Source organism: Diceros bicornis, chromosome 16 (assembly GCF_020826845.1).
Source record: "Diceros bicornis minor isolate mBicDic1 chromosome 16, mDicBic1.mat.cur, whole genome shotgun sequence".
Classification (NCBI taxonomy): Eukaryota; Metazoa; Chordata; class Mammalia; order Perissodactyla; family Rhinocerotidae; genus Diceros; species Diceros bicornis.
In genome coordinates, this window is record NC_080755.1 from 6,300,540 (window position 1) to 6,315,744 (window position 15,205).

Genomic DNA, 15,205 nt, shown 5'->3' on the forward strand with positions numbered 1-15,205 from the left:
CTGTGGACACATGATAAGATACTAGGCCAGGTCGTGCAAGTGCAGAAAAGTAAAACCACTTTGTCCCAAGGAACTAATGTTAGTATATGATATAAGGGATTTACCAAAATAACTGACCTGAAGGTCAAAAATGGTAATTTCTATGCAAGAGTGGTGAAACAAGGTGCTATAGCAGCTCAGTAGGAAAGAGAATACTTGCTACAAAGCCGTCAGGAACAGTATCTGAGCCATGTGGCCTTTGAAGGATTGGAACCTATGCAAAGTGAGTAGGAGAATGCTCCCGTGGAGAAGGAGCAGCGGGAGCACAGGCCCTGAGAGGGGAAGTGTTGGGCGTGTGGGGAGAACTGAACATACCCATCTGGTTGGAACGCAGGTGGGTGAAGGGAAGTAGGGAGAAGAGAGGTGTCAAGTTAGGAAAGTGGGTGGCAGCCAGCCCATGGAAGGCCTTGACTGCCTTTTGAAATAAGCATGAGGAAACTCGTGGTTTGTTGTTTTCTTTTGTAAGTGACAGAGTGACCTGATGAGAGCTGTGCTTCAGGAAGATCAGTATGGCCGCAGGGTGTAAAAGAGACTGGATGGGATGTCCACTTGGGAGTCGAGGACAAAGGTCCAGCAGAGAAACAAACCAGGTTCACGGCAGTGGGAATGGAGAAGAGATGAAGAAAGTATAGCGTTTTCTGACTTTTTAGAGATTGGGCAGGGGGGTGAGAACGGACCTGTCTAATGTCAGGTGACTATTCTTCAACCAGGGATAGAGTGGATAAACCTCCTTTGTAATATGTTTCATTTTTATGTGCGGAGGGTCAAGATGTCCTCTATGTACAACCAGAATTCCTTACTTGCCCTGACTTTTATTGGGTATATGCTGTGTTACAGGCACTAAGGATACAGAGAGGGAAAAGATGCAGCTTTTCTCGGTGAGAACTTGGACTCCAGCTTTTGTTTAAGCCTATACGTTCAAAAATACTCCACATAATACACAGGCCACACATGGTCATTTTTCTCTTTATAAATGCCTCCTATTTGTTTAAGATTTTTCTTCAGTAAAGACTTATCAAGTGTCCACTACGTTAAAGACATTGTGTTGATCACTAGAAGTCAGAGGTGGATAAGGAATAGTTTTTACTCTTGAAAAGCTCCAGTGGAGGATAATATCAGGGCACCTGCTGGTCTGTCTTCTCCTTGGTCAGATAAATGACCTCAATTCCTCTTCTCCTTTCTCATAGTCCTTCTCTTCTACCCTGTCGATCATTTGTGTTTCTTTTCTTTGATTCCTTTTCAGCATCTCTACCTTGACCAGCATGTTGTACTCTGGAAGGATCATGTGCATGTCGCTTCTCTAGTGCATTTCAGAATCACATTGACTATATTACCAGGCCTTTCTTTTCTGCACTTAGCCCCAGGAAGTCCTTTGTCCTCATATATTTATCTTGTTTTTCTTTCAGGATTTTAATTTCCTTATTTCATTGTTCTGCACTTCTGTTTGTTTTCATTTTTTTATCAGGCTGTCCTCTTTACAACTGATCAAGATGGTTTTAGACTTGAGTCTTGTCTTCCAGAGCATTAGCAGTGATACCTGAGTTTTCGGTATTATTGGAGAAAGTTGTGATGCAGTGAAACAAGAGTGGGCCTCACAGTCACACCTGGATCCAGAGTGTAGCCCCCTCATCCCTTCCCTTCTCACTGACTTAGGACAAGCTACTTATCCTGACTGCTTCTGCTGCCACAGTGTCCTCATTTGTAAAAGAGTGTTAATACATCTCATGGTGTGATATTGAATAAAAGTTATGTGAGATGCAGAAGGTAGGTCTTCAAAAAGGTCAGCCTCTTCCTTCCTATCTAATGTAGTAGCTTCTGGGCAATTGGTCTGCAGACTTTAAATTCCTCTACAGTTAACGATATCTTCCATCTCTACTTACTGTGGTTGAGCATGAAACTAGAGTTTGATTCCAATAGGTTTGGCTCTTAATTGTATAAAAGGATCTTTTAAAATAGTGCAGTGAAGGAAATTAGCTAACTGATAAAGTAAGATATTTATATAACAGGAGGTGTTTTAAAACTAACTACCCAATTAAATGTTTTTCCCATTTTGCCATGGTCTGTGGAAACTTTCCTCACAGATATTTAGGACCAATGGTTCTCAAGTTAGATTCTTCTTCATGTTGTGTAGGGAATCCCCTAAAGTGGTACATATAGATTCCTGGGACCTACCTCAGACCTTCGAGCTGGAGTACCTGGGGAACCCAGCCATTGCATGTTTCAGGAGCTCTCCAAATGACTCTTAAACTGTCTATAATTGGAGAACCTCTGTTCTAGAATATATTGAACAGAATGACACAATTAATATAAGCCTTATTTATTAAAGAACTTAATTGTTTGAGGAAAAATTGTGTATTTACTAAATGAGAGTCAGAGGATTACATGACCCCACTCTCCTAAGACCCCAGGAATCGTTGTTACATGTCTAAGGGCCACCTTTTGTGTGTGTGGCCATGTGAAAGACATGTCACACTTCTGCATTGCTAGACTCTACATTTTTTGAGCCTCAGAAATACTCATTCTTCTAGCAAGCATATAGAATTTATTAGGTATACTTACTTGTTTTTTTTTCTTTTTGCTGAGGAAGATTAGCCCTGAGCTAATATCTGTTGCCAGTCCTCCTTTTGCTGAGGAAGATTGGCCCTGGGCTAACATCCTTGCCTATTTCCTCTACTTTATATGTGGGACACCTGCCATAGCGTGGCTTGATAAGCGGTGCGTAGGTCCATGCCCAGAATCCAAACCTGTGAACCCCAGGCCACTGAAGCGGAGTGCGCGAACTTAACCACTACGCCACCAGGCCGGCCCCTCCACTTACCTTTTGATAAGATAGTGAATGAAAAATTCAGGCAGCAGAAAAAGCTATAAGGGGTTGTTGCAAACAGCTGTGACTTTGTGCAGGCAACTGTGGTCCTTTCTCCCCCAGGAGTGATTTTTAAGAGCCAAACATAAGCTAGACCATGACCCAAGGCACAAAGTCTGGAAGAAAATTTGAAGGACGGTAGATTTTTATTTTAATGCCTTCAAAGTTTGGTTTCAAAAAAACTGTTGGGAATGTTCACTCTTAATGGTGCATACTCAAAAACATCTACTTCAGAAGCAGCCACTCACATCCCTTTATTGATTATTCACTTTACATGAAAGGTGAACACAAATAGTGCTTTATTATTGACAGGTTGTTTCCTCATTTTATTACTTGACCATGATTTGAGAAATGCAAATGGAAAAAATAAAGCTATTTCATCAGAATAGTAGCAGCACTAATAATTCTCTTGGAACTCTTAGCACTGGATAGTAAGTGGTAAGGCTTTGATAGACATTCTTACCGACAGGGTGTTGGCCACGTCAATAAACGAGAGCAGTAACTGCCGTGAAATTAGAACAAAAGTAAAACAGATTAATTTTTTAGAGACAGTATCTATCAAACAATCCAGTATCTCAGTTTTATGTGAAAAATTGTGTTTCTGATTATAACCTGTAAGTCGTACATGCTCTGCATGCCCAATGGTGGAAATTAGGGACAAAGGGAGAGTTACAAACTCAAGAGCATGATCAGGTTGCACATTCTACATAAAGTGTGAATGTGGGTTATTCCAGGAGCAGTGACTGACTTTGCATCCCAGGAAGAACACAATGGTATGTAATTTAGATGACAAATCTTGGAGGTGTTTCATGATGATATATAATAAGGCACAACTGAAAAAACTAAATGCAGACCGCAAGGAGTTCCAGTTCTCTGAGCAGCAAGACACGAATGAACTTCTCACAATCATCTGTAAAACCAGGGTGTTGCTATTTTTAAGAAAAAGAAAAGAAATCTACCTCTGCAAAAAGTAAAAAAAAATTTATGAAAATTAATTAAAATAGCTTCTCTATTCCATAAAGTCAAAAAATTGCTAGTACAAAGTGGCTGAAGCTTCCTCAATTGAAATTGTAGAATATCTTTTGCGTCTTTGAAACGCACTTGGAGAAACAATATTTTTACATATTTCCACAGCTTTCATTTTATTTTCTACTTTTATTTTTTCTCGTGTCTCGTCTCATAAGGTTTCTCAACCTCCTCCGTTTCTCTTTTCAGCAGTTCCCATGGTTGCTGTCCCTAACGTTTCTCTCTCTTTTCTCCCCAAATAACCAGGAGTGTATTTTGGTGTTTGGTTTGCCACTGAAACGTTTTGCATGTTGTGAGAATGGAGTATTTTGTTGCTTGAATTGACTTCAAACATTGAGCCCAAACACACGTTTCCCCCAGCAGGAAGCCGGCCACCTATTTCCATAAATGGCACCAGCATCTACCCAGTCCCTGGCCCTCTGAGACCTGAGCGCGCCTGTGTGCAGCCAGGGGGGTGCCTTCTGTGAGGCCCTTGTGTCCTTTCAGATCCAGTCGCTCATTAGGTCAGACATTGGAGGCTCCCGGCCGAGGTGAGGCAGCGGCCTTCCCATTGCTCTCTGAACGTCCTTCCTTCCTTTCTTCAGTGAGCCCGTGTAGTACTGCACTGTTATTCTCCTCAAGGCCCAGCTCCATTATCCTCTGCGGTTCCTCACTTCTTAAATTTATTACAGGCTGTTCCAACCAGTAAACAACGCCCATTACACCATAAAAGCTCAGTTACCCAAGTGCTCTCCTCCACTCCTCCCCGACCTGCACCCAGGCTCCAGCCAAGCTAAATGAGTGAATGATCACAGAGATCTCTTTGTGCTCCCTACCTCTCTGCCTTGGGTTATGAGGCATCCTTCTCACCCATCTATCGGAATCCTCTCCGTCCTTCAAGCCCATTTGTATTGCCACCTCTGACAAGGAGCCTTTCCAGATCTCCCTCTTCACTCTTCCCCAGTTGGGTTCTGTAGCTAACCCGTGGGACTTCACGTGGCTTCTTGTATTGTGCCCTGCAGGGTGAGATGTCAGTCTTACTCATCTCGAATTCCCCTGCAGAGCCTAGTTACAGCACCGTGGGCATAAAAGGTACTCACTCAATAAGGAGTTGTTAATTTGAAGACTGTGAAAACCACAATTAGCTGTACCATGTGAATAGGATTGCTCAAGCAAGTGTCTCCTCTCCACCTTTAGGATGTAACTGTGAGTAGTACCACCTTCTGCCTTTTTCTCCTCCTTCAGCCTACTTACGAGGAGTGAGGAGAGGATCCTAGAGCTCTGTGCTCCTGGATAAACCCACAGCTCCTACCTCAGCCCTCACATCTCACATCACTCTGCCTTGAGATCATCAGGACTCATCTCATTACACCCTTTTTCTCAAGAGCCCTGGTGTCTAGCTCTCCCTTCTTCCCCTAGACTTTCATCCCTTCACCACCCTGCACAACCATATCTCCTTCCTCTCTCCACTCTCAAAACCCTTCTGTGTCCTCTGGGACTCAAAGTCAGTCACTGGCAAATTCCGTACATCCTCAGCCTTGTCCATTCACGTTCCCACTGTCTTAGGCAACTATTTCAAAACTTCTCCTCTCTGTCCAAATTTCCCACACCTCCTCCCTCATCCACAGTTACACGTGATCATCTTGCTTCCTTTATCACTGGGAAAATGAAGCCATCAGAAGAGACCATTCAGATGTTCCACTGTGAGACCACGACATCTACTCACCCTCAGGCCTTTGTGCCTATGTGCTTGTCGTCCCTCCTGTTCCTCTGGGTGAAATGTCTGTCTGTGACTGAAGCCAGCACCTCTCGTGTGCACTGGGGCCCATCCCTGCCTGCCCCTTCAGGGACATTTTTCCACCAGTCTACCTCTCATCATCATCCTACATCATAACTTTTCCCGTTCTATTGGATCGTAAGCACTGGCATTCGAAATGCTGTAATTTTTCCCATCCTAAAAAATAACAAGTATTTCCCTTGATCCCCACGTTCCTTTCTGGCTCCTCCACATTGATGCTCCCTGTTTGTCTGTATTCACACTGACTTCCTCCTCCTCACTCATTTCCCTCCTTCCTCTATGGGCTGCTCCTTCTTGTCTCCATTACTGGTTCCTCCTCATGATGCACCCCCTCCCTCCCGTTCGCCTCCTAATTGCCCTCATGCACTCTCATGGCTTTAAATACCAGCTTTTCACTGACAATCCCAAAATGTATGCCCCAAACCTAGATCTCTCCCCTTTATTTCCAAATGCCTACTTGGTACCTCCTTTGGACTTGTAATATCTCAAAACTAACTTGTCCAAAACCACACTCCTGATTTCTCCGCCTACCTCTCCAAACCTGCTCCTCTCCGTCTTCTACATTTTAATAAATGCCAACTCTGTCTTTCCAGTTAGTCGTGCTGTAATCCTGGATGGTACCACAACACCCTCTACATCCAGTTCATGGGCAAATACTAATGGCTCGATTGTCAAAATATACCTCAAGTTTGACTGTGTCTCACCACCTCCACTGTAACCATCTTATTCCAAACCATCCTCAGCTCTTGTGTGGATTATTGCAATAGCCTCATAACTGACATTCCTGTTTCCACCATTGACACCCTACGGTCTATTCTAAACACCGCTGCCAGTGTGATCCTGTTAAAACATAAGCCAGATCACATCACCCCTGCACTCAGAATCCTCCCACAGCTCCCATCTCATGGGGAGAAAAGCAAAGTCCTTCCAGTGATCTACAGAGGGGGTCCCCACAACTCTGACATTGTCTCCCACCACTTTCCCCTGGATTATTCTACTCCAGTCACACCTCATCATTTCACAGTCTCATCTTGTACCTTTTAAGTACCTCACTTGTACCTCACTGCCTAGAATGCTCCTTCCTTGGTATCAGTGCATCTCATTCCCTTTCCTCTTTCAGGTCACTGCTCATGTGTCATTTTCTCAATAAGTCCTTCTCTGACCCCCCATCTCCGATCTCAGTAGCAACTGTCCACCCTCGAGTCCCTACACCATTCTGCACGTTTCTCTGCAGCACTGAACACCGATGAACATCCTGCGTATAGTACTTGTTTACGTCCGGGTCTGTCTTTCCTTACAAGAATATAACTTCCATGAGAACAGAGGTTTTGTTTTACCCATTTGTTTGCTGCTGTTTTCCTAAAATAGTGCATGGCTCATAGTTGGGTACTCAGCAAACACTGTTGAATAGGTGAAGAGTATTGCTGCTTTTCCACCACATTTAAGGACAGCCTAGCACTAGTTGCCATCATGCAGAAGGTCTGGGCGGCCAAGCTGCCCCCTCTGTGTTCCTGATCTTCCTCTCCCTCCCCTTTAGGAAGGCTTCCCCTTTTCTCAAGGTGAGACAGTCCTGATGCTGGGGCAGCAGGGTCAGGAGCTCCAGGCAGCAGTGATGGCCTCGTGGCCTCTGGGCTTGCATCCCTGGGTCTTCTGGGAAAAGCTGTACAGCCAGTTCAGTAGTCACAATTGGGCCCAAACGTCAAGCCCAGTGGCTAAGTACACCATGTTCTCAGCTTGGCAGGCTGCTGTTATTTAATTCAACATCCAACACTGGGCCCACTCTGACTGTTTTCTGCCAAGTTGAAAACCAACCAAATACTGCAGTGGATAATTGCTCCCTTTCTCCTGAGATTTTTCACATTAGACGTTATATCTGAAAACTTAAATAATACAGATTCACTGGAAAGCACCGTTTTTTATCTTCTTGGTGATTAAAAAACAAAACAAAAAACCCAGAGCTGTCACCAGGAGTCGGTGGAGTGGCATCTGTGAAGATCATTCTCCATAATTTTAGCAGCCTCTTGTCCTCTATCTCCCTGAGATATTTAGCTTATTCATCATTTTAATGAATATGTTCAAGTCTAGATAATGCCCACTGTTAAATGCATACATTTGAATTTATTTTCTTTGAAAGGAACTAAGTGTGCAGTAAACTCTAAACGAAATGCACAGTAGAGGAGAAAAAATACCTTCCTATGAAGAATTAGAATTTATAACAAAAACAGAAAAAAAAAAAGTTTATACCATTAGAAACCTGGCAAGAAAATAACAAGAGAGAAGGGAAAATATTATGAAAACAATTCTTTTGCCAAAAGCAGTCTGTAAATTGTACTGTTAAGTTCATAGATTTGAGTGAGGGGGAACAAAAACAAGCTATCAGTTGCAACCACATTCTGTCACAAATTATCCTCTGTCCGAGGCTGACTGACAGCTCACAACCTCCTGTTTCCAAAGAAACACAAGAGGAAAGAACATAAAGATGCCCATTTCAGGAAGGGATGGAGGGGCAGAGCATGCAGACATAGGCAGAAATGGTGTAGACCAAGAGTGAACGTGGGATGAATGACACACGCCTCCATGGATCATCTCAGGTGTAGACCCAGAGTGATCCTGGGATGAATGAGACACACCTCCATGGATCATCTCAGGTGTAGACCCAGAGTGAACCTGGGATGAATGACACACACCTCTGTGGATCATCTCAGGTGTAGACCCAGAGTGAACCTGGGATGAATGACACACACCTCCATGGATTTTCTCAGGTGTATACCCAGAGTGGACCTGGGATGAATGACACACCTCCATGGATCTTCTCAGATGTAGACCCAGAGTCAACCTGGGATTAATGACACACACGTCCATGAGGTCATGGGCCCACACCTCCATGGGTCAGGGCTGTGATTTATTTCATCCCAACTTATGTTTCTGTTGATGCTTCCCCAGAGTAGCTCTAAACCAGACATCAGAATCAGGCCCACCGCAGTGATCTGGTGGCCGTGCCCTGTTGCAGCCACAGGGAGGGTCCCTCACAGACAGTGCCCAGCAGCACCCCTCACCTTTTTTGAGTTGCTCTTCCATTTTCCGTGGTTGCTACCATAATCACATTGCAACTGTGTCCTGCAGAGATAGAACATTTCATTTTCTTGACCCTCAGTTGAAATGAGTTATAAGTAAGTGCTAAAGAATGACAATACTGAGCTTACGCTGGCTGCATCACAATGTGCTTGCCTGCTTCCTAAAAGCAGTGGAAGGCTACAGGGGGTGGCGTCTCCTGACCCGAGGATGTGTGGAGTCACTCACCAGGTCTCTAGAGCTTAGGTAAAAGGCTAAAGTAAAACATGACTAGTTGTTAGCCAACAGAAGCAAACATGTGACCGTTAACAGGACAAACTCTTCTCTTTCTGACTGTTTACAACGTATGGGTTGTAATGCATCTGTGTTAATTTTTATATTTAGTTTTTTTAAGCTAAATAAAGTTTTTCTAGATAATTTCCTTCCCAAGTGTTGTATTTACTGGCATAATTTAATTACAAAAAACTTAGTGAATCATTTCTTTAGAAAATACATTTGGAGAACTTGCAGTCCGTAACTAGTGAGAGAAATGGCATGCTCCCAGTATGCCAACATTTGGAAGAATAAAACCAATTTTATTTTATTTTATTTAAGGTTTTTTAATTGGATAGAAAAATCAAAATTGAAAAACATTGGACCTTTTTTCAGTTTGTGAATTTGAAATATTATTTATTTTTACATGGATTGCTTTTTCTTTTTTACTTTTTATTCATCTTGTTTAACATACACATTTTATCTTTAAATTTTTCCTAGCAATTTATTTAATGTTAACAATATCTTTCAAATCTACTGCTTGGTTGTATGTTTCAGTGGCATATTGGAGTGGTATACTTAAGAAGTAATTATAATAAAAAATAGTAAACATTAATATTTTCAAGGTTTACCTGGACAACTAGTTTGAGGGATATTCATTCAAACAAAAGAACAGGACATGCTCCTGAAGTTGTCAGAAATAAAAATGATCTATAAAAGGTTATCCCAAAGGTTTTGTATTCAGTAAGGTGTGAATTTTTGCATCACGACTGCTCTCATTACGATTGACACTTTGACTAGAATGTTCATGTGGAGTGGAAACTCAGATGACCACGGCCCTCCCTCTCCTGCCTTGTGTTTCTCCCCTGATCTTGACTAGCTTGTCAGTCTGGTGGCCACAGCTGTGTTCAGGATGCAAAGTCTCGTGTAAAATCTTAATATAAATAACTTTTGAAAGAAACTTTGTATGTTCCCAATGGAAACAGATGGAAAGTTATAGCTTGACACTCCCTGTTTCTCTGCCATGACTCATCCTAGAATAAGCCCAGGCTGGGATGCACAAGACACAATGATGGTTAAGGTTTTCAAGTATCAGGTGAAGCACAAATGGAAAACCCAATGAAAGGGTAGAAAGGGCTGGTACCAACATTCAATTTTAATTACATTTTTACCAAAAACAAGAAGAAAATTCTAAGGTGAGAAATTTGGACATAAAATTCCTACTTTGAGGATGATCTGTCTACCTAGTGAGGGTGACATGATAGCTCAGATGCTGAGCACTGTCACGTTCTGATTAAAAAGGTAGAAGCCCTTAAAAAATGGCTTCTATTTAGTGAATTGAACATTTCATTCCTAATATTTTTCATCCTGAACTCATTTAGCAGAGGAAATGGATATTTCATCAGACACGGATTTGACATTCCATCACATTATGCTATAAACAGGACCAACGGTGTTTTGGAAATGGGAAAGCAGGAGAGCTAAGACAGTAGCCACTGGAAGGCTCTGGCTATCTCATTTAAACAGATATTAGATGTGGGTGCCAGCAGTGTGATCATCAGCTGCTCCCACTTTGTGACTAAACTGCTTAGAAGGAGTCTTTTGCCTACCGGATGTGACCTAGATTTAGATTTCCAAAGGCGAGGCGAAAGATCTCTATTGTGTTAAAAAACAATTGCTGGTAAAATGCATGGCAAATGAGCTTATCTCACTTTTCCAGGTGTTTGGGCTAATACGTTATGGAATTACTGCTTCGTTTATGAAAAATAATTGAGGAAAATGTTCCAGCAAATCAAATTTGGATAAAGGCTTAGGATAGCTATTGTGTTGTTAGCAGGTTTTTAAAAGGCAGAAAGAGCAGGGAGCCGATAGAGATAATAAAAATATAAAAAACTGTGTTTGAGAAGAATCTCTTATAAAAGGGTCAGGTGTGGGTGTGCTATCCAACTTATGTTATGGGTTAATAAAATATTGAAGAACAATGTGAACAATTACACTCCTTTCAGTGCGTATGAAAGCTGTTGGAAAAAATCAAAGCTTGTCTGTCTGCTAGTTCTGATAAGTCTTATTATTCTGTTAAATGCAGCAAAAATTGTTAAAAAGTAACCTCTTTATTCTCTCTTACCCACTGTCTCTCCTTTTTTGTTTCTTTTTATCTTCAGGAGCTGCCACTCCAAAACCAGTCCCAGAACCCGAGAAACAAACAGACCATACAGTTAAAATTGCTGGAGTCATTGCTGGCATCTTGCTGTTCGTTATTATATTCCTCGGAGTTGTGTTGGTGATGAAGAAAAGGTGAGCTCCTAGCTGTTGCCGAAGACGTGGTTCTGTCCCGTTGTTTGCCACTTGCTTCACGTGTGTGAAAACATTCAGTCATTGAATTGTCTTTGATGACCAGGACACACTTGTGACTCTGTTGATATTTTTTAATCATAAGCACTCAAGGTTATGGGACAAAATTTAGAGTAAATGGCTGTGATTTTTGTATGAACGTGCAAAGCATATCATGCCTAGTTAACATCAGAATCATTTGTCTTCCCACAAGTTGTTACATAAAGGTCTGCAGAGGGCCGGCCCCGTGGCGCAGCAGTTAAGTGCGCGCGCTTTGCTGCGGCGGCCCGGGGTTCACCAGTTTGGATCCAGGGCGCGCACCGACGCACCACTTGTCAGGCCATGCTGTGGTGGCATCCCATATAAATGGAGGAAGATGGGTACAGATGTTAGCACAGGGCTGGTCTTCCTCAGCAAAAAATAAAAAAGAGGAGGATTGGCAGATGTTAGCCCAGGGCTGATCTTCCTCACCAAAAAAAAAAAAAAAAAAAATTAAAAAAAAAAAAAGGTCTGCAGAATCTTTAAAACTATTTATTCACCAGGAAATTTTTAGTATTTATTACTGATGTATTAACGTATTTCGTGTTCTTGAGGCTATGAGAAAGAAGACCTTTTCTTCTCATTATGGTGAAGATGATGATGATGACAGAGTTGATTGAGCCCGTGTTATGTGCAGGCATATGCTGGGGGCTTAGTTAGCACAGCACCCCATGATTAAGAGACTCAAAGAACAGCCTGACAGAAATGCAGAGTTTGGACATGGATGAGGACAAGAACTAGAGCATGTTGGGTGTCATAAATTGCCCCATCTAGCCGAGGGGTAGTCTGAGGAAGGAGAAAAACAGATAAGGCTGTAGTAACCAATCCTCACCTCCAATACTTAAGAAATATGCAGTGTCTTTTGTTTTGTGGAAATGAGTAAAAACTTGCTTAATAATACAATGTTCAATTTATGTAAAATTATAAACATAAAAATATCGATGGTAAGAAGCCATCGGATAGGATAGGATTAATTTTCCCAAACAGAGAAAATTCTCAAATCTTGTTCCTTTTTTCTGTAGTTTAGGAACAATTATAGAGTGGGAGTAAGGTCTTGGATGGTAGGAGACGAGGGTGGAGAGGTTGGCAAAGTGAGGTCTTGAAAGTCTTGTCTGGTTGCCTAAGGCGACTGGAGCTGGTCCTAAAATCCACTGATAGCCTCTAAGCCGGTAGTATCGTGGTCATTTTTGCCTAAGATCATTCTGATGTTAGGGTTGAGCACAGTGAGGAGGAAAAAGAACTCAAATCAGTAAGACCGCTTGAATGAAGAGAGGGGCAACTATAGAAATATTAGGAGGTAAGTTTTCATGCCATTTGGAGGCAGAAGCCAAGGGAGGAGGAACAATATAGAAAGAACCTAGTTAGTGGCTTGGACAACGTAGTAGAGATCTTACCATCATCATGTGGAATCTAGGAAGTAGAGCATATGTGGGGAGTGAAGATGGAGAGTGCAGCTTTGCACTTTTTAAGTTCACTGTTCCTGGAAAGTTAAGTGGAAATGTCCACTGGGCAGTTGGATATGCTGGTGTGGACCAGGACTAATACACTAATACTTTCCATAGTGAGAGTCATCAACATATAGTGAGCTGAAGCCATGGATTTGGGTAAGGTCACTCAAAGTTACTATAGAGTGAGAAGAAGGATGTCAAGGATGGAGATAAAACCTTGTGTAACAGCAATATTTAAGGCATGAATTAATATCCAAATATATATACATACGTGTTTTTCTTTTCTTAACTTCTTCCTTCATTTTATGTTTATTGTTCTTCTTAGGCCTAGCACAAACTGTTGCTCGGTCCCAGCTGTATATGTCACTAATAGGTCCCATCATTTCAACTCCTCCTTCCCACTTGTCGTACATCCTCTATTCCTTTCTTTCTTTTTTCACCCATCATTTAATTTCTCTCCTTTTTTTTTTCCGGTGATGAGAACTTTTAAGATCTACTCTCTAAGCAGCTTTCAAATATGCAGTACAGTATCGTTAACTATAGTCACCGTGCTGTACATGACATCCCTAGGACCTATTTATTTTATAGCTGGAAGTCTCCTCATTTTTAATTATTTTTTTCCTTTTGATTTCACTTCCCTGTACCTCTTTTTTCTTCTTCTCTAACTATTTCTCTCTTTCTTTCCGTATTTCTCTTTGTTTTCTTCCTCTTTTACATCTCCATCACCTCGTATATGTTCCTCCTGGGTGCTCTTCATCACTCTCCACCTTGGTGTTTATAGATAGCTTATCTTTGGTACCAGTGATTTGTACTGTTTTTTTTTAATATGATCCAATATAAATTCTAAGCAACACTGGGCTCTTCTGTGCCTGGATAGTCAAACTAAATACTTTGGGGAGCCTTATTTTAAGTTGTAGAAATATGTTGGACTTGTGTGTCATCTGGCAAACTGTCTATGAGGAATAGACTGAAACTACTAACCCAGTTGCCCTTGTGACCTTAGCTAAATGTTAACTCATCCCTCAGAGGTCTGTTTCTGCTGGATTAATTCATTATTCTACCTGGGTCTCTCAGGTAGTCACAGAGGTTGTGTTATAAATTATGCTTTTGAAGAGATTGCCTACAGTAACATATGGCCTTGATACAACTTTAGACTAGACACCAATAACTCACATCACATTTACAGGATTATTTGTTAGATAGTAATCTTAAAAGGGTTGTTTTCACAGTATTTGCCACTTTTGTATTTGCTTTTTCTGAAATACAGAATATGCTCTCTGTAAGGCAAATTTGCCAATATACTATGCACTACAAATACAAAATTTGTAAGATTTAGACCTGAACAGTCCTGTGGTATAAACTGTCATATTTAATAGAAATTCTTAAAAATTCTAATTGTTCAGGGTTTTTCTCCAAAATTTAAGTCTAAATTTTAAAAGTTGTATTTTTAAACAGGATAGTTAAAATATAGTATTAATTATGGATAAGTTGCTGAAGTGTTATTGATATGTAGTAAGCTACGTTGGTTAGAAGAACACTGAATTTATTTTTTTTATTGAGGTATAATCAACATATTATATTAGTTTCAGGTGTGCAACATAATGATGTGATATTTGTATATATTGTGAAATGATCACCACAATAAGTCTAGTTAATATTCGTCACCATACATAGTTGGAAATTTTTTTTTCTTGTGATGAAGACTTTTAAGATTTGCTCTCTTAGCAACTTTCAAATATACAATACAATATTATTAACCATTATTAACTACATTCACTATGCTGTACATTCCACCATGCTGTACATGACATTTATTTTATAGCTGGAAGTTTATACATTTTGACCCCCTTCCCCCATTTCGCCCACCTCCCAACCCCCAAGATGAGCACTGAATTTAGATCTGCAATTCCTAGATCTGTATTTTAGCTAACTTGGTGATTCTGAACTTCTCTGGGCCTTACTTTCCTCGTTTGTAAATTGAGAAAATTTGCACTAGATCATCCCTGAAGTCTCTCCCAATTCCGGAATAGCAGGTTTTCTGTTATGTGGCAACCCATGGTGACACTACTATCCATTTTCTATTCTAGAAGTACAGGGGTGTCTCCTTACTGTATTTCATTATTCAGACATACCCAGCAGTTCTTCCAAAGGCTCCCTTTGTCCAGTCAATTCAAGTCCGGAAGTGTTAGTTGGTGAGTAGTTTATCTTTTAACTACATGTCCCCCACTGTCAGATGGGCCTGAGCTCTTGGGAGGGGAACAGCAAATTTTATTGGATGGCCTGTCAGTTATTAGTTTAGCTAGGACTGTGTTGCCTCCTGAAGGACTGGCCTTCTATAAAAATGCTTGCTGAAGCTAG

General features: G+C 41.3%; 1 protein-coding gene across 3 annotated transcripts in view; it reads left to right on the plus strand.

The window, feature by feature from the left end:
* Positions 1–15,205, plus strand: part of PTPRM (protein tyrosine phosphatase receptor type M) — a 779,193-nt gene that overhangs the window by 543,198 nt on the left and 220,790 nt on the right. For all 3 annotated transcript variants that reach the window (XM_058556689.1, XM_058556687.1, XM_058556688.1), the window contains exon 14: positions 11,192–11,324. In XM_058556689.1, coding sequence (XP_058412672.1) covers positions 11,192–11,324 — 133 coding nt within the window. The remainder of the gene's footprint in view (positions 1–11,191; positions 11,325–15,205) is intronic.